The sequence below is a fragment of the Callionymus lyra genome, chromosome 16, assembly GCF_982586985.1.
Source record: "Callionymus lyra chromosome 16, fCalLyr1.hap1.1, whole genome shotgun sequence".
Classification (NCBI taxonomy): Eukaryota; Metazoa; Chordata; class Actinopteri; order Syngnathiformes; family Callionymidae; genus Callionymus; species Callionymus lyra.
The window spans coordinates 6,848,616-6,876,614 of NC_141833.1; the positions used below are offsets into that span (position 1 = coordinate 6,848,616).

The 27,999-nt window shown below is 37.7% G+C and overlaps 2 protein-coding genes across 6 annotated transcripts; both read right to left on the bottom strand.

The window, feature by feature from the left end:
* Positions 1–1,125: 1,125 nt before the first annotated feature.
* Positions 1,126–17,342, bottom strand: LOC148063393 (phospholipid phosphatase 3-like). Of its 2 annotated transcripts, none has more exons than XM_087810255.1 (6): positions 17,060–17,342; positions 8,399–8,556; positions 5,651–5,931; positions 5,534–5,591; positions 5,290–5,466; positions 1,126–3,506 (listed from the first exon to the last, which is right to left on the bottom strand). In XM_087810255.1, the coding sequence occupies exons 1-6, from the start codon at positions 17,193–17,195 to the stop codon at positions 3,378–3,380; spliced, it is 939 nt and encodes a 312-aa protein (XP_087666381.1). In that variant the 5' UTR covers positions 17,196–17,342; the 3' UTR covers positions 1,126–3,377. The 2 variants fall into 2 exon arrangements, with proteins under 2 accessions (XP_087666381.1, XP_087666382.1); XM_087810256.1 differs by lacking the exon at positions 8,399–8,556 and adding an exon at positions 9,795–9,949.
* Positions 17,343–18,285: 943 nt separating this feature from the next.
* LOC148063394 (uncharacterized) lies at positions 18,286–27,947 on the bottom strand. 4 transcript variants are annotated; one of them, XM_087810852.1, is made up of 19 exons: positions 27,838–27,947; positions 25,825–26,692; positions 24,810–24,986; positions 23,761–24,265; positions 23,585–23,694; positions 22,121–22,140; positions 22,017–22,057; positions 21,902–21,937; positions 21,708–21,843; positions 21,457–21,616; positions 20,570–20,708; positions 20,479–20,510; positions 20,206–20,269; positions 19,945–19,979; positions 19,811–19,865; positions 18,900–18,992; positions 18,802–18,815; positions 18,699–18,732; positions 18,286–18,625 (listed from the first exon to the last, which is right to left on the bottom strand). In XM_087810852.1, exons 1-19 carry the CDS (start codon positions 27,844–27,846, stop codon positions 18,556–18,558), a joined length of 2,598 nt encoding a protein of 865 aa, XP_087666978.1. In that variant the 5' UTR covers positions 27,847–27,947; the 3' UTR covers positions 18,286–18,555. The 4 variants fall into 4 exon arrangements, with proteins under 4 accessions (XP_087666978.1, XP_087666977.1, XP_087666976.1 ...); XM_087810851.1 differs by having other exon boundaries at positions 19,945–19,982; XM_087810850.1 differs by having other exon boundaries at positions 18,802–18,992.
* Positions 27,948–27,999: the final 52 nt, after the last annotated feature.

Here is a 27,999-nt window from a genome sequence, read left to right on the forward strand (position 1 = left end):
AAAATATAGAAAGTGTTAAAAAGAGGTAAACTTCAACTAGCAACTGACGGTACAGTTTCAATTTCAAAAACGTAGAACTTTTCTTCTTCCTAGGCTACAATGTTGTTGATTGTGTCGACTGGAGACCTTGTGTTGTTATCTGGTTATTTTGCACGAGTAATAAAGTTTTTTTCGCCAACATTATATAACGAAAGAACGCATGAGGTCTGGAGGAAACAACGTACGTCACTCTCTGGAGTCATATGCTTAACGCATATGCTTAACGCACTCGGAATTCTGGGATGTGTCACTCTTAACTACTCTGAAGATACAGATCTTACAACTTGTGTAAACATATCTAACGAAACAGTATCAAAATCAAATTATCCGTCCAGGTGTTCAGATAATTGAACCGTGAAAGTAAATTAAGTTAGCCGAGCTAGTCAAAAACAGTGAAATAAGATCTTTGATTATATAACCTTTTATTTTAAGAACAACTGTCTTATTAGGGAAAAATGAAAGTTTACATGACGTATATATTACGTTCATTACGAGACATTATAATGTATTTATCTTGAAATAAACATATGTACACAACTTTAATCATGTTAAAAAAAAAATCTATTTATTCAATCTCCATAAGCTAGCAAAAAGAAATACAACTAAACCAACCTCTATTTTGTACTAATCTTTTTTTCAAATTTCTCTAAACACTTTCAGTTTTTCCACTGTGTCCTTTTCCCCTCAAAATCTTGGCCAAAGATGGCGCCTGAGGAAACCTTCGGCATCAGCTCCTGGCTCGTGAACACTGGCCTGGAACACACCGATCGACCACCTGAAGGATTTTTTTTTCTTTCTTTTTTTTAATTCCGCTCTGAACGAAACAAAGATGCGTCTTAACTGTTCTCAGATGTGGACGTTCTTGTGGCAATAGCTTCAACGCCGCCGTCTATATTATTCCAGAGCACCATTGGGAAAAGGGGTTAAAGCTTGGAATGCTCACCATTTCCCCACAGGAAGCCGAGCATGGAAGTCTACCGTTGCCCCCACGCCCAGATCCCTCCATCGCATGCAGACTGAATTCCTGTGCAAAAAAAGTCAAAAGAACATTTTCTTCTGAGCAGAACGAAAAAAAACACCGGCGCGCTCTTTTGTCTATCTGCGTTTTATTAAAAGGCATTTCACCCACGCTTCCTCCAAATACAAAACTTCACATAAAAACACTGGAGGAGTTTATTTTTTTTTCTTTCTTCCAAGTGTCAGCCTTTCCCCCCCAGAAGGCTTTGTTTTTTTCTTCTTCTTTTTGAGAACCCAACATTCACAATGTGTCAACGAGTCGCCTCGCTAAGCAGCACATTTGACATTTACACAGGTCTCGACATAATGTCATAGTGGGCGTTACACACACTAAATAAACACAACAAACATATGGTACACTATAGTACAAGGTATGGCGTGTCGACGTACACACAAAGAGAGCTTCACTGTGTTGTTAAATAGGTAGAACGGTGCTCTGTGACAGTGGTTTTGAGATGGTTTTCTTTCAACTTCAGTAGGATTGTGGTAAAAAAACCAAAAACATAAAACTATTAAAAATGTGCAGTTACTGTGAATGCAGTTATTATATTCCGTTGACCTCAGAGAGCGATCTGAGCTTGCGTTTGTTACTTTCCAGTTTTTTCAATTTGCTAAAAAGTTAGCATTAGCTAAATTAGCACTCACACCAACAATGTTGTGAGATAATACTTTAGAAATGATAAAAACTGTGCATTATGGCTTTTTATGTGCCATGTTTATTTACTGAGCCAGCTATACTATTAAAAAAATAAGAAAACTCTCTAAATAACCTGCTAATCAGACTAGCTAAACATAGCTAGCATAAATGGTTAGTGGCATTAGCTAGGTTGACCAAACATGCTCTTTTTCTCCAAAAAGGTCAGGTTAAGAGTCTTTTTGGAAATTCTGAATGTCTTTAACTTGAATGTCTTTAACCAAGTAAAGAGCATGGGGAAAAAAATTCAATCAAATTATAAAATTGTACTTGTTTAGCTGTTTGTAGCCTAGCATATGCTACAAAGCCTTAACCAATTTAAATGTTTGGTTCTTTTATTCTGGATGTGTTTTAATTGATGTTAGCTTAATGAAGAACTTGGAAAATATGGCTGGAAGGGAGAATTGTAGGCAATATTGGTTAAAATAATACTCCAACAAAAATGTAAATTTGACTTGTTTACTACTCGCCCTCATGTCGACTAAGGGTTGTGATTATTTTCAGAGTAATCCGTTTCCTTTTGAGAGTTATAGGCAAAAATATAAGTCCATGCTAACGTAGCGCTGACTCGCCTTCGTCCAAAGAGACACTTAAAAACATCCGAATACTTCCATATTTCCCGTTTAAAGCCCATCTTCTATTGAAGCCCCAAAATAAGAAATTGTTAATAAAAAAAGTTTTTTTTCAAACCAAAGATCCCGGTGTCTCAGCGTAAATCTCTCAATGCATTTCTATTTAAAACACTTAGACTTGGATTTTCCGCAAGAATCAAGTTTAAAATATAAACTTATTTAAGTTTTTCTGAACAATTTTTAATGTCAAGGCTTCAATACAAAATGGACGTTAAAGATGCGCATTATGGAGGTATTTGGATGTTTTGAAGTATCTTTTTGGACGAAGACGAAGACAACGGAGCATCAGTCGCTACATTAAAATGAACAAACATTTTTGTCTATAACTCTAAAAAGAACAGATAACTCTGAAAATACTCCCTACAGTCAACATGAGGATGACTAGAAAATAAATGTTAAAATCTTAATTCAGATTTTGCTGGAATTGGCGTTAAAAAATGGTGTCTCTGTGCTGCATGGAAAGTTTTTGGTTGGTCGGACAGAGACACACTTAAGATACACTAACAAACACACACAGACATACACACACAGACGAACAACACGTGTCTGCTTAACGTAACAGACAGTCATAATGAAATGGCTCGGCGGGGGCTCGTCCTGACCAGCAGACGGACGCCGGCGTTCCACCTTCATGTGCAACATTCCGATCAACACTTAAAGCTCGCCGACACGAAAAGCTTCACTTCAGGTTGTTCAAGTGGTGACGAACGTTATAGAGTAGCTAGAATAGTGCTATATAAAAATACAATATGGGTAGGAAAAGTAAAAGGAACATCCTTCCTGTTATAGAGGAATTTGTTGAGTCTGTTATGGCCACCATGTGAACAACAGTGGTTGCAGCTGCCACGTCTCAGTCTTGAGACTCCGGACAGTCTTTTAAACCAACTGTGGCGTCTTTCAATCCATCCGAGGACTGACCAATAGTTCTAGTCTTCAGCCACGCTGGTGATTTTTTTTTCTTTTGGCTTCACGGGAGCCGCGTCCTGCAGTCAACATCATGCCATGATGAGATGATTGCTTCTCTCTCGGATGTCCACCGGGGGCACGAGGTCCTTCTTCACGGGGGTCGGCGAGACCGTGGAGCGTCTCCCCCGAGGTTTGAACAAGTCGGACACGTAGAACACCTGGGATCAGAAAATAAGGGATTGTTAACACAAGTATTTAATGGTTTAAAAAACATGACATAAATCAGTCATTAATTCATCTCTTACCTAAGGTTGAGTAGTAAAACCAAAGCAGCAGACAAATTCTAATGGCGTTCCCATGACGACCATGGGAAAAATAATCTCTCCAGTGTGACCTTGGTTGCAAGTTCCCCCTGAAGATGCTTGAGCTACTTCATCTGGATAAAGCGATCTAGTCTGAGCCTCTATTGGATGACCGAGTTCCAAATACCATAAATCCCAAACTCCAAACACATGAAGCTTCAGTAACAGGAACTGTAAAAAAATGTGCTGCTGCGGCGATGAGTTCAATGAGAGGGAGTGAGGTGGAGATGGTAACAGTAGTTTATTGTGGGTTTGCTCATACTTTTTCAGCCTTTGAGCTACTAATGAAATGAGTTAAACTGATCTTTTAAGACAAATAAAAAACATATTTATCTGTTAAGAATTATTTTTGTGTACTTTGTACATTTCTGTGGTAGCCAGAGTTTGATTACATGCACTGAATGGAATCTTTTGAGTCATTCGGGTCTAGTGCTGGTCGGTACCAATACTTCAATACAAGATTCCTTGTTTTTTATACCAACGTTATCAGGTCAATTCTAACAAAAGGATGATACGATTACACAAAGTACAATTCTCGGTTTAAGTTTTTTTCAGATTTGGTAAATCTCCACTCCATGCCGTTTTCTTACGAAAACAATAAATATTATTGTGCAAAAAAACATTTGCTAACATGTGAGAAATTAATCAGATGTTCATTGCCTTTGTCACCCACCAGTTTTTCTTCAGAAAACTCCAAACATTATCAAGTTTTGATCACACATGGGTACAGAAACTTGGCACTAAAAGAAGAATTATATTTTGATACTTTACTATCGAAGCATTTTAGGTGGTGGTGCATTTTCGAAAGTAAATATTTCAATGTAAAGAGAGTTTTTGTTCAAACAAACACATACATCTATTTAAGACACACTTAAATCAACACATTAGTTGATCTTTAAATAGCTAAATCTAGTAATATTCCAAACAACAAATCAGCCGTTTCAAATGACAGCTGGTTGATCCAATTAAATCTTTTCGCATGGCAACCTAATCCGACATTTGAACAAGAAAAAGGACCCTTTGGTTTATTTTCTAACTTGTCAAATCGTCTGGACCATCACAAACATCGTTTTCCAGGAACACTTTGACATTTTATTCTCAAGAAACAAGTACATTTTCAACTTTATTGACTCAAAAAGAAAGTGAAATGGACCAATTCCCAGATTTATAAGGTTAGAAAAAGTATTTAGGATAAAAGAAATTGTATTCAAAAGTTAAAAAAACCCGAAGTCTTAATGAAAAGCATACAATAAGGCAGTATTACTTTCAGTCCTTAAGTGATTATATTTTACTTGCTTATAATTGTATGTATTTCAAACAAATTTAACACATCAGTTTGCTTGTACCTGCCATTAAATACTTCTTACCATGTTGTAAAGTTGAAAATATTTCGTTTTTTTCCCTTGCACACTAATGTTGAAAGTTTATTTATCTTAAAAAGAGCAAAAATGTAACAATTCTGAAGTCATGAAATGCAAATAAACCTTAGGAACGCGTGTATAGTTGCAGTCTTAAAAGTTTAATTAAGTATTTTTCAGATGTTGATTTCTGAGCTCAACATAAAAATAGTAAATATCAGTGTCCAAGACATCTGGTGGTTGATCTACTGCTATGACGGTTGATTCTGAAGAAGACTCACTATGCAGTAGGCCACCAGGGCTCCCTGAACGAACCCGGCCAGGACGTCCGTGGGGTGGTGCTTGTGATCGGAGACGCGGGACAAGCCGGTGTAGAAGGACATCATGACGAGGGTGAACTGGGTCAGGGGGCGCAGCAGACGAGCGCCGTGCCAGGTGAAGCGCGACTGGAGGTATAACTGCGGGAAAACGGGCAGAAACTGATGTAGAGTTTGTTGAAACAGGGACATGAGAGCGTGAACTCACCACCAGGTACAGCATGGTGTACATGGAGAAAGAGGCGTGGCCAGAGAAGAAGGACTTCCTAAAAAAAAGATCGGAATCAGCAAATAATTCAACCAGACCCAAGACTCTAAATCTTACCTGGCCTCCTGAACTTTACTCTCCGGCCCTTGACACTGGTAGTCGGTGATGTACCCCAGCGAGCAGTTGATGGTGCTGAAATCCGGTTTGCACACGTCCAGGAAGTGAGGGCGCATACGACCCACCGACACCTTGGCGATGTCGGTGAACGACTGGCTGATGGCGCAGCCGAAGACGAACACGCCGACCTGTCGGTAGAGCGCCGACACGTACGGGTTCCCGACAAAAGACTTGGAGCCCTCGTTCAGGAAGTAGATCCTGTAGCTCTCCCCGATGATGATCTGGTTCAAAAAACGATCAGGATTTTTTAGTCGGAATTTGAAGACACAATGAATGTAGATTGTTTTTGTATGTGCCGTCTAGTGGAATGTTTACCCGTGCTGTTCTACACCTGAGAGAAAACACTGAGGCATCGTGGGAGGCGACTCAAATCTGGCCACGTTGAAGAAAGCGTGTAAATAAACGATTTGATTCGACGATGGACGGCATATTTTAAAGGGAAGGAGGAGGACGATCGTAACTCGGAACAGCTGTTCCAGCTCAAGATGTCTACCCTCCCTCCCGAAGAAATGAGAAAAAGAATCTTGGATAATGAAGGGAAAAAGTGAAGGAGGAAAGTGAGAAGGTGTGCGGGACTAAAGGCGAGAGGAGGAATGGGGCGTCTAGAGGAGGATGGCAGGGAGTGGGGGAGGCATCGCTGGTTCTAATCAGCAGAAGTGCTGAGCTTGTCAACGTGTCGGATTCTGGTGGCCAGACTCCACCGGGGCGCTCGCGTCGGGGGCACGTTTGTTTTTCATTTTCCCTGGCTGTCTCTCCGAACCGGCTCCGATTTCTCCAGGGACGCCTGGCTGTTTTCATGTTAGTATCTCGGTTTCATCTGACATTCTTTCAGGGGGCGCAGAAATAAGTCAGATTCTGGAAAAAAAAAAAAGAAGGGAGAAACCCCTTGAGCCGATCCAACAAGCTGATAGCTGGGGCCTCGTTTCCACCGGTCACTCCTTTGGATCCAGGTCGATACAGACCGGCTGCTTTCATGGGAGTCAAAGGAGGGAGAGAACATCTGGTTCTCTTTGTGCAGAAACACAGTGCCGTGTGGAGGAATACATTCATTTTGATAGTGCGAATTGGAAAACTATTGGGGAGTTTTTGGGTCAGATCCTTCATTTAAATTCCTTTCGTTATAGCTGCAAATCATTAAGATTTCTTGGGTGAATCCACCCAGTGTTCTTTGGGGTCATAAATGGCCAGCTTGGTGGGCGGCGGTAATAAGTATAAGTTCACAGACTACATTTCGGGAGAGAGAGAGAGATATCTGGCCGATGTGTGAGATTCCTACCACCATTCCACCGCAGCTATTATGGCATTTAACCGAATAACCATTGCGTCAACCATAATTACACAGGCCCCATAGGGTTCTCACTAGAAAACCCCCCAGAGGCTCTCGGCCAATAGCTTCGTGAGGGTTGTGGTGGTTCACGGCGAGGAGCTAATAGCAGACGGCAGCAACGCAAACACTGGCGCTAACAAGCTGCCCACATCGAAATGCTGGAGTCAAGAGTCAAGATTTTTTATGGATCTAGTGGGTGTTGGGAACAAATTATGCAGTAATTTGCCAACCCAATATAGGAAGAGGGTTTTAATCTTAATATTTAGAAGATTACCGAAGTATGGATGGTAGTGTTTTACGTTTTTTGTTTTTACCAGTGCCAGCCATGTACCATGGAATGAATCCCAAATCTTTTTTTTCTCTCGGTATAATAAATAATGAACGTCTTTCTATTGAACCTTATCGGTCATTTGCAGTAGTATATGCAGTATACCTATGTCATTATATTTTTCCAAGTCCTAATGAATAACAATTTATACTGAAATATTTATTTAGATTTTTTTTATTATTTAGAGTAGTTTGAGCATTCTACTTGACACTTTCAATACTTTAATATATTATTCTTTTTGTTTTCCTTAAAGACCCAAAAATAATATCATTCAACACTCTAGTAGATGAAACCGATACTTCATTGCGGAAAGCGGGGGAAAATGTACACGTACAAAAATCGACACAACCACTTGTCAGTTAGCATTAGCTTTTTTTAAAAAAAATAGCCTAGAAAGTATTGTAGCGTTCATGTCTTGAAGTATTCTCATTTTTTAAAAGCCAATTTTTCACGTATTTAGTTTGTGTCCTGCAAATCTCCTATTGTGTTGAATGAACAATACTAGAAAGGTTTGTTATATATATATATAAAGTTTCTTTAGGGATTTCCGGGAATTGATTCCCTGGCTTGCATTTATTATAATAATAAAAGCTTTGGCGAGTACATTTTTACCAATTTTTTCCCCATTTTTAAAAAGTAAATTTCTTGAAGTGACCATGAAACTTCCTCAGTATAAGACCCAGTACCAGGCATTTGTTACTGTCAAACAGAAGGAATACATTTAGTATTGTATGTATGATTATTATAGTTTGAGCAGATTTAAATTTAAATGTACCTTTTGAAACAATGCTCAAAAATGTATAATTAAAAACAGCATTTTTTTTAGACGACAGTGTTTTCTCCCAGGTGGATGCAACTTGAAAAATCAGTGGCTAAGTGTTTGTGGCGATCCTGAAGTGAAATACACATGTTGATACAAAAACATCGTGAACCAATGAACGGGTCAGTAGGTGATGCTAGTACTAGTGAAGTCCTGCTAAAACACACACACACAAGAAAGGTGATCAAGGCATTAGTGAGTGAGGTGACTTACAGAGAGGATGGTGATAAGAATGCCAGCAGCGCTAAGCACACCGTCGCTAATGGTGTCCCCGGTTTTGGCAGGGTACTTGATGGACTCGTCGTCGCAGTAAAACCCTCTGCGGTAAGGCTGCACAGCGCTGGTCTCAATGACCAAGAAAGGCAGGCCGGCTAGTGTGAAGAAGCGGTGAGCAGCAAAGAAGGAAAGAGAGATGGGTGGTGGGGGGGGGGGGGGGGAGTGATGGAAAGAAAGATGAAGATGTGTGGTTAATGAACTGAACATCGATTAGGTTTAGGTGCGAGCAAGAATGATGGAACATCTGGGGCTGGCTCAGTCCACATGTGGCTTAGTAGAAAAAATATGTTTTCCATTTGCACCTCGAAGGTATATCTTAGATTTGACGTCAAACGAAATACAACCCTGCGATACAATGAACGTTATTATTTAAATATACAATTATGTCTCGAAAGATTGTCAGAATCAGAGAGAGATGATGCTAAAGTTTAATATTTCTTTTAACTTGACTTAGTAACTAATAAAAATGCTTTTATTATCTTGTTAACTGACAAAGAAATAATAAATATACAACATACACTAAATGCCAACAACATTTTCATACTTTAAGATTAGAGATGCCAGCTATGGAATATTTTGGTCATTTAAATAATTTTTGCATGAGATTTTAATAGAGTATAACCAGTATAGCCAGTGTTCTTAGATATTAATCAAATTACAAATATCCAAAATAGAATGACATTTTACTTCGTACTAAATGTTTTCTTGTACAGATGAAAAGTTTATGTTAATGACAAACATAAAAACAATTCAATAGTAATTGTTAGCATGAGAAATAAATTCATATTTTATAATTATTAATAAAATGGCCAACATTACGTTCAACTTAACCTTTTTATTTGCGTTATAGAATTTACATTGAGATTTTTAGACAATATAGTAAAAAGGAAATAAAATCCTTTTAATTTTGATTTTAAACCGTAGTTTGTTTTATTGAATATTCAAATAGTATTCCTTCCAGGCCTATCTTTGCAAATATGCATTAAAATCATCTAAACTTGAATATGGTTTATTAGAACAACTTCGTAGACGAGTTTGACAGCTGACAGTTTAGACCCTACATCTATTCAACCGCAGCTTTTACCAAATCAGCCTTTTTATCCCAGCACTTTATAGACTGTTTAGTAAATGACAACTTGTGTAATTGTGATGTGAAAAAGACTGTGCGGCGCAGCAGATTTCTACAACATTAACACTTAATGAGCTGCAACATGGAAAACCGCAGAGCCCGACTCAAGACGGAATCTCTTTTCGAGATGGATTTCTTTCTGGGATTCCCTGAGCGAGCCCCTGGTGATGCTTCCCCGAGTCGTCCTGCTGCACCTCGACTTACTGAGACAGCAGGCACAGAGACCCCCACTGCTGTGAGGACAGTGGTGGACACGGTGCTGCTCTTATACGGCAGTCTGAGGCTGGCGTCGTCGCAGAAGAAGCCCCTCCGGTAAGGCGGGAAGGGACACTTGTGCAAAAATACACCCACAAGCAAAACTGCATGACGGACACACATCAAACATTGGATCAGTATGAAGTAGAAACTTTTTTCCTTTTTACCTGCAAAAATACATTTATCTTACACACACCTGTCTATGAAATAACAACGTATAAATCATTAATCAGGCGATTCGTTACATATTGCATTACAGGGACAACGATATGATATATTACGATGTTGTTGGAACACCGACATGTTATATCGTTATATTGCTGGAAGAACAATATGATACTTCTCGATATTGCCGGAACAATGATGCGACATATCGCAATATTGCTTGAACAACAATACGATATATCGCAATGTTTCTGAAACAACGATACGATATATTGCGATGTTGCTGGAACAATGATGATATATTTAGGGATATTTCTTGAACAACAATACAATGCATCTCGATAGTGCTGGAACAATGATGCGATATATCGCAATATTGCTTGAACAAAAATATGATATATCGCAATATTGCTTGAACAACAATACGATATATCGCAATGTTGCTGGAACAACAACACGATAGATCGTGATTCTGCTGGAACATTGAGATATTTATCGCAATATTGCTTGAACAACAATACGATATATCGCAATGTTGCTGGAACAATGATGCGATATATCAAAATATTGCTTTACAACAATACGATATATGGCAATATTGCTAGAACAACGATGAGATATATGGCGATATTGACTTAACATTTTTGGTTCCATCATTATCTACAAATCCATTTTGATGCTTCAGTCCAAGATCAGGAATATTTGGGGTTTAAAAAGTCAATTTTGATGCAATTTAAAAAAATGCAACTACAATCTCATGGTAGAGAAGCCTTTAAAGTCTTACCTGGGGGCAAGATCTAATGGGCCCCTCCAGCACCATCATAAAAAGGGCTATGAGAGACATTAGCATTAGCACTTCCTTTCTCCCGGAGCCACACAATAATACATGCATTTACTCCTCAAGGTTAAAACCGAACTCTTAGATTTCTGTTATTTTCTTTACCCAAAAGATCCTAAGCTGCAGAAGAAAGAAAATCAAGACAAGAATGTTGTTTTTCTACGTTCCCAAAAGATTGGTCTTTGAAATCGGAGTGCAAACCCCCGAGAGAGGCGACCAATCTCTTAGAGATTTCCTTAAAAAAAAAGAAGAAAAAACTCATTCCGATCACTTCAAAGCCCTCCTTAACTCATTCTGAAGCTTTCAAGCGTTTCTGTGATCTGCCAAAAACAAGAAACTCTTCCCTCGCTCACACTCACTTCCTGTGGCAGAACGGTTACGGTGGAGGAGAGGTCAGCCCAGAGCGCCAACCTAGCCGGCACCGGGGTGGGGTTCTGGGGTGGGGGGGCATCATTTCTCAAACCAAATGTCAACACACGCTTCAGTTGTTGAGCCCTTCTACCCCCTAACGTCCACACACACACAGCTGACTGCCCCTTTGAAGGTCCAGCTGGGTCCGTCTCAAGTTTCGGACGGACTTGTGCCGCCTGATGGGAACCGGAGCGCGGCGGCGTTCCCTTCGCATTCAGCGAGATTATTAAGGTTTTTCATTCTTTTGTCTGCAGATAAATATTATTATGTGGAGCTCGGGGTCTGATGGTTCTCACAGCTCTGGAACTGTAGACATAAACTCAAACATGAAACTGTGCTAAATGTCTGATCCAGGCCCGTTTTTTTTTTGCTTGGCCACGACTCAAGCACAACATCATGGACAACAATCCTGAAAAAGCCTTTCATCAGCATGAGAGGTGACGCCATGATGATGTACCTCTGTGTAGATTTGTGGGAGTCCAGCAAAGCTTGGAATAAATGGACACATTATTTACTTTGATTTCTAATTTCATAAAGGAATTTACTGAGGTATTTCTAAATAGATATCTAATCGAATGACTAAATCAACAAATCGCAAAAATAATCTATATTTTATAAAAACATATATACAGCTTACTTGAATACTTTAACAAAGACATATATACGTCCAAATGTTACACAATATTCCCCAAAAACTATTATTATTACTATTATTAAAAAGTTGAACATGTATGATGCATACAAATACACTTAAAAGATTATTATTTGAAAAATACATTAAATTATATCATTTTTAAACACATAAAGACTTGTTTTCTATTTAAATTAAATTTTCTTAAAGTGCAATTGTATTGTTAAAAAAACTATGCTTTTTTTTTAATCCATAATTCAATTTCAATCTAATTCAATTTTATTCAAAGTGTCATATCATAATGAAGTTATCTCAAGACACTATTCGGTTCACATCAAGGTGGCGCACTAACCATAGTTTTGAGTTTTGTCTGGTAGAATTTGAGAGCCACAATTTACGACGATGTAAAGGGTCAAGTGAGACCTAGCCGTCCCTTAAAAAAAAACAAAAAACCAAAGAAACAAAAGTATGAACTAGAGCAGGTAAGAAGGTTCCAGTGTTTTTGACTTTAATTTATTTAGTTAGTTGGTAAAAACGTATATATATATATATATATATAGATAGATAGATAGATAGATAAGAGAAGTCCAATGCATTTGGTAAAAGAGGATGATGGTTCAAATGGGTTTAGCCTCCGAAAAATGAAAATATCAAAATGAGACTTATAGTTTCTCTTACATATAAGTTTTGGCCTTTTGTGTGATTGAGTAACCAAGTACTTAACTAGTACTGATTGTTAGCAGAAAAAAGGTAAGTTTATTACGGGTTAATATTTGAGCCCTTTATCTTGGTGTGACCATTAACCTTTATTTAATATTTGATACAAGTCAGTGACATCATAGTTTAAAGGTTGTTTTTTTTGTGATAAAAAGATAACTGGATTAATATTTCTGGCAATCTAGATTTGAGTCCTCATAAAACAGATTTCATTATTTAAAAATCTACTGCCCTGAAAATCAATAAGGCCACTAGACATAGTGTTCTAGTGGACAGGAGGAAGCAGATATACAGTAGATATACAACATTCTTCTTGAGTAGTTAAATATTATTGACTAGAGTGTCACCGTCTAATCCCTGCTGACAGGGTCAACGACTTTAAACATAGGTTTAGGAAAAAAAACATTTGAAAACCACAAGAAGAAAATGTCAGATCTTGTTTTCCAGAGAGTCGGTCTGTTTTTTTTTTTCCTTCTTCTCTACTCCTCGATTCATTCTGATCCATCAAAAACAGTGCAGCATCAGCATAGACCGCTGCATCTTGGGATTTTCCCAGCCATAACCCCTTCCTCAATTCCTGAAAAAACACCAGGGGGGATTCCTGATCTGCACACAACCTTCAGCGCCAGACAAAAAAAGTCACTGGGAAATTTGATTTATTATTCTAATATTGTAAAATAAATTGTATACTCTCAGCGAGTTTATGTGGATAAAAACTAAAAAAAATCCCTAATATTTCCGTCCATTCCGTTGAATTAAAACTCCCATGTTTTAGAAGCATTTGCCAAAACAGAGTGTGACTATTAAAATAAACATACACACTTTTTTTCCATGAGGAGGGACTTTCTCAGTGTCTGGCACAGAAACGCACACATGTCTGTGGCAAACACACACAGTTGTTTTGACTTGCAGCACAACCTGCTCCCTGTCTGATGCTCGCTGCAGGACTGACTTCATAGTTCCACCGCCGAGGAGGAGAGAAAGTGCATCTGCTTTATTTTCAGGGAATGAATGTTGACGGCATCGCCCATGCTGCTTGTTTTCTTTACTCGTTACAAGACAATAAACTGTGTCGATGTTTTCTTAACAAACACAAACGCCTTAATCAACGACTTTTTTGAGAGTCGGACCAAAAAAACTCTTATTTTTTTCCTTAAACTTTGTGTATTTGAATGTTTTCAACCTGGAAAACAATCTATGATTGTGTGAAAAATGTTTAATTACTTGTTTTACTTGTAGTTCCAGTGGTCTTTCTTCATGTTTTCGCCATAAGCAAGAGGAATTTTAATGAAACTACGCCTCAATGAAAACGCTGACAGAGAAATGTATCTATGAGGAAATAATCCAAATCCTATTTGAAAGAAAGGATGAAGAAAAGCAGACCACAGTGGCTCGATTGTACAAGTCTATGGGGAAACATTTTATCGAAGCAGCACGAGGCAACTATTTCTACAGAAGAAAGGCTTTACGAAAATAAAACACAAGGTAGATTTGTGGGATTCTAATAAGGTTGTGCAACACTAGAAACTCCACAAAGAATCTCATGAAGAGGGCCATAGAAGAAGAGGTTACGCTGAGAAACAACAAAATGGCAAAGCTATAAAAATGTGGATTTCAGTTTAAAATCTGAATTATTCAGCACATTTAACCCAAAACAGTTAAGCCTACACTGAGCAGTTAATTGATATTGTATCTTAAAAACATGAATTAAGTTGAAAACTATAACTAGCAAAGCACTCTGGGAGCACATACTGTAGCTTGGTCAAAAGGAGCCAATTACACGTTTAACTACATACAGATAAATAACTTCCATTATTCCAGAATTGGGCTCCATTAAAGTTTTGTTGGCCTTTGTTTCAGGGAGTTGAACCCAGAAAACAGGAGGAAAAAGCTCTGCTCAAGTTTTTGAACAACCCTAAAACAATGTTAAATTAATAATAGATTATATTTATAAACTAATAATTCAACTATAGATGTAGTTAGTTATACAATTAAAAGGTAAATCAAAGTCATGTTTTTAACACTAACACATGATAGCAACTGTTAAAAGCAATTAAAGTGAATGACAAATCCTGCAAAAGCTTCCTGGATTTTTTTTTTACAACAGGTTAATCTGTTTTGAAATTATTTTTGCAGGGACGGGAACTCTTTGGGGGAAGGGTTGGCAATTAAATATCCTCTGGGGCCACATTATCACATTATATGCTGTGACTGTTGTGAGGGGCCGTTAAGCCAAAAGAAAGGCGCAAAGAGCCAAAATATGATGGAAAAAACTACAAAAAAGACCAACTACTAAAAAACGAAAATCCAAATATGCTAATACAATACTGATAATCCTTTCATAAAAATAAATACAGATATAAAATCAAGTTTATCTCTATAAAAAGTCAACTTATTTTGAGGGCAATAACTATTCACTGAAGGACAAAGTAAAGATTGTGTTTTAAATGTTTTATGCACGTAGCCTATGTATGGTGACCTTGAGTGCCAAGAAAGGCGCCTTTAAATAAAATGTATAATTATTATTATTAAAGAAAAGGTTGTTAATAAAGAACTCAAGAAAGTTGCATTAAGAGTTAACACAATAATACATATAAAATAAAATTGTAAGTCGTCACTGTTAGAAACATTATCCACATGTCTAACATCATGAGGGCCACGTTAATACAGTCAAAGGGCTGCATTTGGCCCCCGTACTGCACTTTGCCCGGGTCTGTCCATTTGTTTTTTTCATACACATTCACAACCCAATTTTAATCACATAACAATAAGTAATAAATATATAAAATAAAAGCTACAGAAGACGATGAATCCGAACTGAATATTTTTGTGGGTATAAACTTGTAAGGATTCTGCTCTGGAGTGCTAGAGATGGAACGCCTTGATAGTGGAAGTGCAATCAGTGTGTGTAAATGGTGAAGAGGTAATTTGCCAGCGCTGGCCCGCAATTTCCTACTTGTGGTTTTTTTCTAGCGTTCCCAAAAAAAATACTGCTGGTTTGTTGACAGGCCTCTTCAAGGGAACGTGTCCTCGGAGAACAAATGATGGGAATTCACCCTCGAGAAGTGAAGAAAAACACGGACAAAAAGTGATTACAGAAGATTACACAGCGCAGTCTAAGAAAAGACGTCTTGCCCACCATGATGTGTAACGGAGAACACACTTGTATAACGCACGATGAGTGAAGTGCACGCCAGTGAGGGCGAGGGAGACGCAAAAAGAAGGGAGGCCAACATGTGTTTCGCCCACAAAAACAACCTTAACCTTGTGTGCGCAGCTGTTGAAAACCAGAGATCCTCAGCACTCGCGTCTGACCTTTAACCAATCCTCTTAATTGCCACACACAAACAGATGAAAATCCAGATGTGGGGATCAAGAGAATTCCTCCTGGTGAGGAATGTCTAACATTCTAGAGAAATATAATGAAGAGTGAAGGCAGAAGTCAAACTCAGGTGTGAGTAGAGACCCGAGAAACGTACACCTGCACTAATTTAATAACTTTTTTCCCCACTGTGAGCACTTTTTTATGTGTTTCTCTTATATTGGAAACTCTTAAGTCTTCTCAACTGACCCTGTAAGTACAAGTTAACAGTTTTCGTCATCGTTTACAGAGCGAGACAACAAGAGACATCCCTGAGACAGAGAGACGAGACTTATTTTACAAATTCTTTCCTTTAGCAATAATAATAAATTAAAAAAAAACTGAAAGATGAGTTACATCTTGAAAAGAATGTAGAACACGTGGCTGCTGTAAAGAAAATATATGAGCATTTCAATAGATCTCATAAAAAAACAATACTTTACTTACTTAAAAACGACATTTAGAAGATCAACAGAATACTTGTGTTCACTTTTTTTTATAATATTGTTATGAAAAAACCCATATTCATTAAAAAAAATAGAATCAATTATTATGAGACTCAGAAAAAAACAATAAATAAGCCTTACATGGCTGCTATTTTGTATTTATTTATTTAAATATGTTTATTCTCTAATGTCATCACCAAAAAACAATGTTGAGTTTATAACAAAAATAACGTGTTCTGCATTTATTTTAACATCAACTAGAGTCTTAAAAAAGTTATTTATTTTTTAAATTAATTTTATCCAGAAACAAAACAGCGAAAATTTCTGTCAATTGTCAACTTAGGACTTTAAATAAAGACAATGACGTGAAGCTAATGCGCCTGTTTGAATAATACATTACATTAAATAAATATTTATATCCATATTTATCTTTACACCTTCATTTTAAATAAACAAAAACAAAATTAAAATATATTTATTTTGCTACTTAGATAAAGCTACGATATAGTTTGAATATAAATTCTCTTATTTTATTCAGGCGCTTAGTAGAGATGTTTTCAGCACTATTCAAAAAAACTTTATCAGTCGTTTGAGTGACACGTCGTGACAAAGGCGTCACTGCTCGCCAGGTGAAAGGTGTCTTACCTAGGAACAGACAGAACAGGTCCACTCCCACCAGCAACTTTCTCCTCTTGTGGTCTTTGCAGTTATTGTTGTTGAGTGAAGTCCCGCCGTTCCTCGTCTCGGCTGCCATGCTTTTCTCGCAGATCAGTCGTTGCATTTAAAACTTCTTCGTGCTACAAACTGGACAAAATACGAACTCCAGTGACTCTTAATTTTCAACTGGGTTACCATGAAGTTACTCTACAGCCAGTCTGGACGTTGAAACGATTTGGTTTCAGTCTCGCAACCCTCGGCGTCTTCTTCTTTCTTCTGGTCATCCTCTGCTTCTCTGCAGGAGTAGTGGCTTCAGTGACCGCCCCCTGGCGGGGACACGCCCCCGGACACGCCCCTTCAATTAAAACCAGATGGAGTCAATAAAGTCGTTTTTTAAACAAGGTTAAGTTCCAACTGAAAATATTCTTTTAAAAAAAAATGACTGGGTAAAAGTTGACATGCATGTAAGTTCCGTGTGTAAATATGTGAAAGATGATTTCAAATCTCATATATAAAATAATGTTTGGCATTATGAAGTAACGTATAGAACAGGGATGGGCCAATCAATGTCCTCAGGGCCCACATTATAAAAAATACTAAAGATGAGCGAACAGCCAAAATATAACAGAAAAACGCTTTTTCTTTTTTTTAGTTATTTTTAGTGGAGGAAAGACTTTAAAAAAAAAACATCCTAGTAAAATATTTATAAACCTTTTATAAAAAATGTAAAATGAAGATAAAACATTTTTAATTTCCTAATGTGATCTTAACCATTCACTTTAGTTAATTGAGGGGCAAGAAACAAAAACAAAGAAAATAAAACAGTCCTAAACATAAAAGAAAGTTGTATTTCAGGCCAATATAATAATAAATTGTTAGCCGTCGCTGTCCGAACTATATTCTACACAGATAAGTTCTTGTCTGACATCATGAGGGCCACATAAATACAGTCATAAATACGGGCTGTACTTTACCCACGTCTGGTATAGAAGATCTCTCAGCTGATTTGTTCAAGATCAGTAAAGAAATACCCACATCTTTCATAGCAACTGTATGAACTTGTCCTCTTTTCCAAAAGATCAGAATCCTTTATCGTGCTGAACTTTCTGTTGTCTGCTCTAGCAAGTTTTCCGTACTTAAACCTGACAAAGTGATGTAGTGCTATTGAAGTGAAATGTTGTAAAATCATTGGCGACAGAAAACATGTAGAAAGCTTCAGTGAAAAACATTTATTAAACAACAAAACGTAAACGATAACACGTGAGACTTGTCAACTTGCACGACGGAGCAATCGACTACCTGATCCAACTGCTCTTGAGAAAAACGTGAAAATAGATTAATGGCTTAAAGTTAACAAAGAAACCTTGTGTAACAAACATACCGTGCGGAACAAAGCGACGACAAACAATACTAAGACGAGCTACTGATGATGTTTACTTGAAGAGGACAGACGTTTCATAACACTATGAAAAGCACTTGATGTTTCAGAAGGCGTCTGCATACAGTGGTGGAGGAGGAAGGAGCTCCAGCTCTGTGAAGTCTACTTCCTGATCCCTATTGTTGGGATGAAACAATAAATAAAGCTCATCAGTTACAGCAAAAACAAAAATCTATTTTTTCCACTTACGAATATGGAGGCTCCTCAACAGCAGACAGGAAATCTAGATTAAAAGGAACCTTGTTAAATATTAGATTGAAATGACAACTAAAAAAAAAGAAGCAGTGCTCACTTGGTGGATCGACACTTTGAGCCAGGCAGGGAAAATAAGAGAAACTCTTAAGTGGTGAATGACAAATTGATAAATGCTTCAGTGAGAGACAAGTGTACTTTGTTGGCGTTGCTACTTCATCATCGTTGTCGAAGTCATTCTTCCCGTGCTGGAAGAAGATGGCCAGTTTCTGCAACGCTTCATGTCTGGTCCTGGAGACGAAACCCACATGAGGGTGAAAAGTGCAACCAGGAAGTCATTTTTTTCATGATTGGACTTATTTTAAGAAAACAAAACTGAGCTGAATGGATCTCTTTGATCTTCCTCAACATTGCTTTAAGCTATGAATGCGATTGTGAATCTAAAAGCAGCGATAAATAATCATTATTAAACTAGATGTTTAGAAAATACCAATACCGTAACAATATTCAACAGCACTTAAATGATTTATTTTTTAAGGCTTTCAAATACATTTTTATCCTACAGCTTCAGGAGTTTAAACATAATTTAATTATTTTTAAATAAAAAGTTTACAAATAACTGCAAACATTCACGCCATTTAATAAAAATATCCTTGTTCTTTTTCCCGTTATAATTAAACTTCCGGCTGCTAGACGGCAGCAGTCATTACATCCTACTGAGGACAAGAGGATACAGTCGACTCCTGTTCGGCTTTAAAAGCTGATGTTTGGACATATTTTGGTTTTAAAACAAATCAAAGCAGTTACAACTTCATCAAGAGTCATGTGATCTGTGAATTCTGCACAACCAGAAGTACTCGACAATACTACAAATATCGTAGTACCAAGTTACAAGTTTTTTTTTAAGTGAACATGAAATAAAATTATACATTTTAAATAAAAACAGCCTTTGTATAATTTTTGTTAACAATTGCACTGGTGTAAAAAGAGGTTCCACGACATTGCAGTTACACGGTTCGGACAGTGGGAGGAGCCAGAAGCAACATTTAAAATCTTACAAATCTACGCTTTAAGAGTTCAAGTGTACGAAAGACTTCCCGTTGACTTACTGCGTGTGAAGGTCTTCCAGGTTAGCGTCGCTGAGAGTATGTTGAGCACCACATGCTGTGAATACAATGAGCGATGAATGTGCGAAAGAAAACTACGTTGTACTTCCATCAGTACACAAGGGCATAGTACTTACACGTATCTGGCATGGAGGACGTTTGAGGGGGAAAGCTACTGGACACAATACAGAGAAGAGAATTATTTAACCCCCTTAACGTAAAATGATTGAACTATATGTGCAATGAAATGAGTTTCTGCAGAGCAAGATTTCTGTTTGTTCTGCAACGGAACCTAGAAACAAAAACCCGAATCTTGGTTCACATTATCATGGTTGGTCCCTTGAAGATCAAATTTAAAGCAGGCAGGATGAAACAGCTGGAAACTCTTCAGGTCTTACTGGCTGTCGTTTGAAGCGGAGAGCGTTTCGTCTTCATAGGCCCACTCCTCGCTGTCATCAGTGACTGTGGAAAACAAATTCACTTGATTAAGCAGTGGGAATAATGACGGAGGAACGCTGGCACGCAACCGTGCTGAACCGAATTATTCTGCCCGTGCCAGACAATTATTGTCACACGTGTTTATTAAAACACTTTAGTCTTTGATCGAGTTATTGAAATGCTGCTCAGTAACCATGACAAATAAAAAGGGGTGATACTGTGTTGCTACTTACAACTGCTGGTTAGAACAGGGTGACTTGAGGATCTAAAGAGGAAATACTTTCAGTCAATCTTTCGGGTAAAGACGCCAGTTTTCACCTGTACCTGCTGCCGATGCTTATGGTGTCTCCGTCCTGAGGAGCTCCGTCCGAGTTTCCCCCTCGTCCTGCTGCCTGAGCCTTCTTGCCGAGCTCCAGCATCTCCTTGATGTTGAGCTCCACGTTCATCACTGAAATGTATCCGTCTGCAGCAGAAATAAAAAGAAAAGTAAGACGCAAATATCTGAACAATCTGGAAGTGAAACTATAAACATATTAACTTGTATTTCTTTATAGTTTTAACAAAAATGTCATCTGTAGTTTAGTGTTAATTTATATTGCTTTATATAGACCTGATTTTTTTTATTTTCTTTTATTATTAATTAAGACAAAACCTTATACAGCAGAATGTAAATGAAAAGAACTGCATTGGTTCAAAAGAAAAAGTGACAGAAACAAAAGTAGACAGAGATGAAGCGCCTTAGACCCATTTAAAAACATTTTTTATCTTGCATTATAGAGAGTACTGAATAATTACATTAAGTGTAGCTAGTTTTATTTAGATGTTTGCACTCTGTGTTATTTATGGTTTTTATTTTTACAGTTTAAGAAGTTGAATAAGGATATTTAATTCAAATCAATGTATGCATCAATCATTTCATCTAATTTTATCAAAAAATTCAGGCATGGCCTACAGGGAAGGAGAGTTATATGTTGATTTTATCTGATGTTGTGTTGGTTGTACTATACAATGAGGAAAAAAAACAATAACACACACACACACAATAAATTCCCACATATATTCCCATTTAGCCCTTAACAAAAGTTCAAGGCTTTTTTCAACACTTTCCAATTGAGATAATGATAAATAAATGAGATATCATAATTTGTCTCAAAACATTTGAAATCTATGAACACTTAATTCTAGATATCCAACTACGATCTTCAACTCACACTTGTGGTCGACATCCCTCGCCAGCCATTTGCCTTTGGGACAGTTTGTGGTTCGAATGATGCTGACTGTATCTCCGCTCTTGACGGGCAGGTCGTTCTTGCGGACTTTGTTGGCCACCATCACCCTGGCGTGGTACATGGGCTCCTCTCCTCCGGTAACCTGAGAACCACATTTCAGAGCCAGTTAATAAAGTGAGCGTCTTTTTGACTGCATTATTAATGTGCGAGCCTGGCTGCTAGAAACAAATTACTTTGAATTTCTTTTTCATCTCGTTTTCTTTCTTCTCCCTCTCCTTTTGCTCTTTTTTCTCCCTCTCAACTCTTTGCTTTTCCTTTTTTTTCTTTTCTTTGTAGTCAGCTGTGTTTGGGCTTTGGAGTTCCTTACCGCTGTTGAAGAGAATCATGATTAGAAAAAAGACAACACTATGATAACAAGTGAATATACCTGTAGAGGTGATTAGGATCTCCTGCTACAGGGCCCCTGGTTACGGATTTAAAAAGTCAGTAAATATTAAACAAAAACCAATACAAGGAGTCTTTTATTTAAAACAAGGATGTACCAAGGGTTCCGAGGCCAGACGTTAAGGCACATTTCTTCTTTCTTGAAGTAGAAAAATCAATTTGCATGAGAAAATTAAGTCTCCACGAAAAGTTGTGTACTTACCGTGTTTTCAGCATATGGATCTAAATGAGATGAAAAAATATGGTTGATTACAGACTGACATTCATTTTTTAGTATTTTTAAATAAATTTAGTTTCATCCACACATTGGTATGGATTCAAAAATTCCACTCCTTTACATTGTGAATGACACCCTTAAAATCAAAAGACAATTATAAAATTAGAGTAATTGTTCCTTGATTTACCAAAAGGTATTTGACACTGTGAACCTTGTAATATACGGAAACAATATCAAAATGGCCTACCAGAAACGGAACCGCATCAGAAGAGTTCTTCTGGTGTACCTCAAAGATCAAATCTTGGACATTCATTTATTTTATTTGTATTTATAGAGTGTTCTATTGAACCCAATATTTGTTAACTAATAAAGCATAGCATACTTGAGTTAAGGAAAGAGATCGATAATTATTTAAAAATAAGCAAAACAAAATACAACTCAAATTAAAATGTATATTTTACAACATGTTTCTGTTCTTACATTTCTTCTTTACACATAAATTACACCTAAAAAATAAAACAAGTCTAGTCCGAAATAAGCCATCAAAATGATCATACAAGTTGATTTATCTATACTTGACTACTAATGCCCTGGAGTGTCAGAGAAGCCCGCCCTCGCTGCCCATATTTATAAATAGTCTTAAACCCACTTTTATTTCCTGGCTTTATCTCAGCATAATACACGGTAGTGGTCTAAGTGCATTTACTAGTTTTATTTGCTTTTATTGTATCATCTTGGCATTTTTAACTGTTTTTTATTTTGTGCTTTATATTATGTTCTTGTACAGCACCTTGTGCCAACTGCTGTTGTTTTAATGTGCTCTATAAATGAAGTTTAGTAAATAAAACATTAAATGGCTTCAACATAAACTGCCATTTTCACTTTGCAAGAATCACAGATTCCACCATCGTCCGGAAATATTCTATCCATCTTTGATCCAAATCATTTACTTCTAGTATTTTTAAACTTCCATTTCATCTCCACTTCAGGTACAATATTTTCTAGTAAAAAGCAGAGGTTTGTCCTCTAGAATCCATTACCAGACTGTTCAGAACAGATTTAGGCTAAAATCATTGACTGAGGGTCAAAGCGACCCAAAGGCCCAAAAAAGCAAATGTGTTTGAGGTATGCCTTGTGTCGTCTCTGGGTAAAGACTAATGACCTCCACCACTGCAAGTATTTATGGAAGCCAAGGAGGCCGTTCACTTTGAACCAGAGACAACACAAGGGATACCTTAAACACATTTGTTTCTTCGGGCCACCTTGACCCTAAGAGAAAACAAGAGGTAAAGAAATGATTTTGTTTGTATTTAACTATTCCTTTTATCGATCGTTTTTCTGCCCCAGGTATATGCGTAATCCTTTAATTTGCATTATTATTTTGTTCCATCTTATATAGTACATAAGTGCCTTGTGTCTTGAAGAGGTCTTTAAAAATAAAACCCTTACTCTTCACGCTCTTTAATTTCCGCAGATGCTGGATCTGAAGCATCTTGTTGATGTTCTCCACATCCTCGTACACGTTGTCACAAGCTTCATAGTAGTCGCCTTGTTCTGAACTGGAAAGAGCAACATTGCAGATGAGTTCAAAAGGGGAACAAAAGCATGAAAAAGGGGAGACGTACTAAGAATATGGTTGATTGTCTTCACTGGTAGCGGCGTGGCTATTTAGCTCATCTTGTGACGATTGGCAGTCGACAGCAGACGATCCATTTTCGTCAGGAAGCATAACGGCGTCCTTGCTCCACTCGCTCATTTTGGAAGCTTCTGGAAACTCGGGAAGGTTCACTGGTTCAGGGAAGCTGGACGGATCCAGTGGAAAGATGTTGGGACTGCCAAGATTCAGATCTTGAATAGTAGAACTCGCAGCAGGCTCCACGGAATCGCAGAATTCGGATGGCTGGTCCTCAAAATCGGACGCTTCCAAGTCATTTGTTGGAGGATGAGTCAAGCCAACAATGTCTAAGGCCTCCAGTTCAAGTCCAGCAATATCGATAATTCTTCCACTTGTGTCCGGCTCAGAATTCTCAAAGTCTGGGAACTCTGGGGGAACCAGGACAGAGCTGGAGACGGATGGATGTTCCGGCTCTGGCTCTTCGGGAGGCACTTGGCAGGGACTTGGTATCACTTCTGCAAAAAAGAAACCAGAACCAGCACTTTAGCATATTTGAACTCTAAAACAAATAAAAATGAGGACTGATTCCCAAGTAAAATATCAGCCTTCAAGGAAAATCGCATTAAACCAAAACGCCAAGGTCTAATGCACAGAAACATTTGGATGTGGAAGACTTTCCAGACGTTCGCTGGAACACCACACGTGAAATTCCTTCAGCTTTACTTGGTCGCAGTCAGAAAACAACTTTTCTGATGCCGTCAGAGACAATTTGATCACATGCTGTATCTTTTTTTCTGACAATCTCAACAGAAATGAGAGCAGACGATAATGACTAAATAACATAATGCAGGTTTTGCTGCGAGCAACTCACTTTGACTCACTCTGTAATTTGCAAAAATCATTTCTAGTGTGAACAAGACACGGCAAAAACAACAGAGAGATTTGCACGAGTCAGACTGAACCCGTAGATTAGAATGTCACCGTCTAGCTCCATTTACAAGATTTATTTAATCGCCAAGACATTATTTCCGATTGACCATAATTGCTCCACAAGCATACCTTTGCTTTTTGGTGGATGAAAGCAACCGAGATCTACTGTTGGTGGTCTGGGGGGTTTCACTGGCGCCTGCAAGAGGGTCTTCGGATCAGGGATAGATTTTGTCGGAGGAGGCAACGGCGATGCAGATCCTTCAGTTTCCATGGAGACAATCTCAGGCTTATTCCAACCATACAACTCTTTAGGGAAAGAAGGTTGACAATAATAAACAATGTTGAACATGCAGCCCTCTGCCTTCATCTATGTGGCCCGAATGAAGTCAAAATAATACTATAAACCAGACCAAATGTTACTGATAGCAATTCAACAGTTTTGTTGCTTGTTCAACTCTACATAAAACCTGTAAATGATATTTGTTTCAAGTCCTTTTTCTCCCCTTTTCTTTATTTAATTTGTCCTTTTATGGGTATTGGTTGTACAATTTTTGTAGTGCTTTTTGTATGTAATGTATATTAATAATTACATTTTGATCTTATTTTAGACATTTTATTTTTTGAAATCTGCACAAGAATGCATTTGTGTTTAATGCCAATGTTTATATTATTTTAGGGATGCTGCACAAATAAATAAAAAATAAATCTGTGAGATCAATCTTTTAAGACCCCTTTTAGAAAACACAAGGACACCATACAGACGGATTAAAAACAAAAGTAAAAGGTTTAGAAGTACAATGTTAAAAAGGTTTTTAAAGGGAACTACAAAACATGGAAACTATAAAACAAAAGTTACGGTAAATAAGCCAGTTTAAAAAGGTGTATATTCAAAATGAAATGTTACACGATTAATTGCATAATACAATGTTGATTTAATTTAATTAGTAAAATATGGATTTCTAGAATATTAAAAAAGGATATCATTTATTATTTCCACCAAAATTAATTCTTTATCTGTCCCTTCCTTCTTGTGGCTTGAAAGCCCCATATATACAGTCATTATATATATATATATATATATATATATATATATAATGTGGCCCCCCAAGGAAAATGGAATTGATACCTTTGTAATAAGACTTACTTCTTGACGAGTTGTCAGTTTTGAAGAAAGGCCGAGCAGAAATACAAGCGAGGTGAGCGAGACCGACTGGTGGAGGTGGTGGCGCAGGTAGGTCGGGGTCCTGGATGTGTGGCGGTGGCGGCGATGGGAAACCTTTGACGCTGTATAATAAATCCGGTGACCGTACATTTTTAGGTTTTGTATGGATAAACATTTTTCGTCGTGAAAACTTTTTCTTCGCCCTTTCCAGTGTGCTCAAATTCTTTTTGTCGGACTCGACGCTCGTGTCGTCAGGAGGGGTGTGAGGGAGATCGGGGCTGGATAGAGGGTGATCCCGAGACGATTGGTCACCTTGCAGGTAAGCGTCATCCTCTGCGATGGATTTTTCGGAAGACGGGAGCTCACAAGGGGCACTCGAAGGTCTGGTGGTCAGGTCTGCATATGTGGGCTCATCGCAAATGTCGTTATAAATCTTTGAAGCCTTGGTTGATTTAAAAGGAAGCAGCAAACTCTTCTTCTTGATCTTACTTGATGGCAGGACATCTTTAGACGCCTCAGGTTTTCTGAAGACATCCGTTTTGTTCTCCTTAAGAGGAAGCACAGGAAGAACCAGTCTCATGTTTTGGTCTCTCAGGATCTTCTTGGATGCACCTTCCCCATTTAAAGATAATGGGCTCTTTGGAGGTTGAGGTGGGAAAGAATTGGGTCGCTTCCCTCCAGATGATCTCAGGCCATCTCTAATCATGAGGCGTGGACTCTTTTTTTCTGAACAAGGAGGGGGGAGATGTTTGGGCTTTTCGGCGACAACTGGCCGACTAGCTTTGGATTGAGACTGGAGAGCCTCCTCTTGGAACTTCGCCCTTAGTGCTTTGACATTGACTGGACCCTCCTATAAATCAGTGTTAAATGAATAAAAGAGCTCGTTGGAAGACAAAAATGCAAGTGTTTTCAAAGAGAATTGTCAAAGGGAAAGTTAACCAAAAAAAAAAAAAATGTAATTCTCTATTCACTCGACTAAAAGTTGGAAGAATTTTAATCGGTCTTTTGAAGTTGCAGGCAGAAATGCATATCCATATTAACATACATTTAACTCCAAAGAGGACAAGATTACTCCAACCCTTAGTCAACATGAAGGTGATTTGAATTATCCCTTTTAAAGTAAAGATAAAATAACTGGCATCATCATCAATTTAATACCATTCTGCCCGACTACCTCCATCAACTGAACGATGTCCGACTCAGTAAAGTCTTACATTTCTAAACTTTCATCTTTGCTTTTCCTGAGTGAAAATGAGAAATGTTTTTTACCACTTGACTAAAGTACTATTAACGGGATATTCCTCACCATTGAAATAATTATAAATGCATATTAAACGCGTCATGTAGAAAATAACTGATCTAATATCATGAAATAGGTTATGTTAAGAAGAAACAAATCAATAGGTCAAAAGTGTAGTTGCCATAGTAATAATTTCCACCAATTAGTTTTTTTTAACTTTGGAAGAAACATTTAGAACAAAACGAAACCCAATGTTAAATAAAGATATGTTAGAACAGTGGCATATCAATTTAGTAAACCCTATAATATATTAATAGAGGAATGGGGGAAATTATTGTCCTTTTAAAAAATAAAATAAAGCATAAAAGAACATTTGGTGGAAAAAAAAAAGTTTAATTCAATACACATATTTAAAATAATTTAAAATCTATTCACAGAAGCATTACGTTGATGAAAATAAGGACAGAAGAAAAATACATTATATTTTGTCATTCACTCTTGTGGGATATATACAGATAGTATTATAAGTGCACAGCTTTCTTAAAAATCAACTCTAGCATAATATAGACTTTTAGAAATGCATTTCCATTTGAAAATGAGGTATACAAATAATAAAAACGAGACATTATTGGGCATTTTTTTCAAGACGTACCTGCCTGTGCAACACCTGTGCTGCTAAAAACATGGCCACCGTAGTCTCCGCTATTTATCGTCTCGCTTCATTTTCTAAACGTGCAAACGATCAAAAGACTCACCTCTTCCATAGCTGCTGGTTCTTTGTCATCACTGTGCGACTTTGGACGTTTGTAAAAAGCGAGCAGCAACAACCGCCGCCTGCAGCTAAAGAGCCACCAGGGAGAGAGAAGCTAACGAGGCTAATCACCATCAGAAGCTACTGCGTTTTGAACGCGCGCGCC

Excerpts from the sequence above, each read along its gene's own strand:
- LOC148063393 (XM_087810255.1), bottom strand. The coding sequence starts at position 17,195 with ATGCAACGACTGATCTGCGAGAAAAGCATGGCAGCCGAGACGAGGAAC. Across the intron at positions 5,932-8,398 it reads TTCTTATCACCATCCTCTCT|ATCATCATCGGGGAGAGCTA; the intron begins GTAAGTCACCTC and ends TTTTTGAACCAG. Across the intron at positions 5,467-5,533 it reads ACACCATGCTGTACCTGGTG|TTATACCTCCAGTCGCGCTT; the intron begins GTGAGTTCACGC and ends GTTTTCCCGCAG.
- LOC148063394 (XM_087810849.1), bottom strand. Across the intron at positions 24,266-24,809 it reads TCATCCACCAAAAAGCAAAG|AAGTGATACCAAGTCCCTGC; the intron begins GTATGCTTGTGG and ends TCTTTTTTGCAG. Across the intron at positions 22,058-22,120 it reads ATCCATATGCTGAAAACACG|AAAGAAGAAATGTGCCTTAA; the intron begins GTAAGTACACAA and ends TTCTACTTCAAG.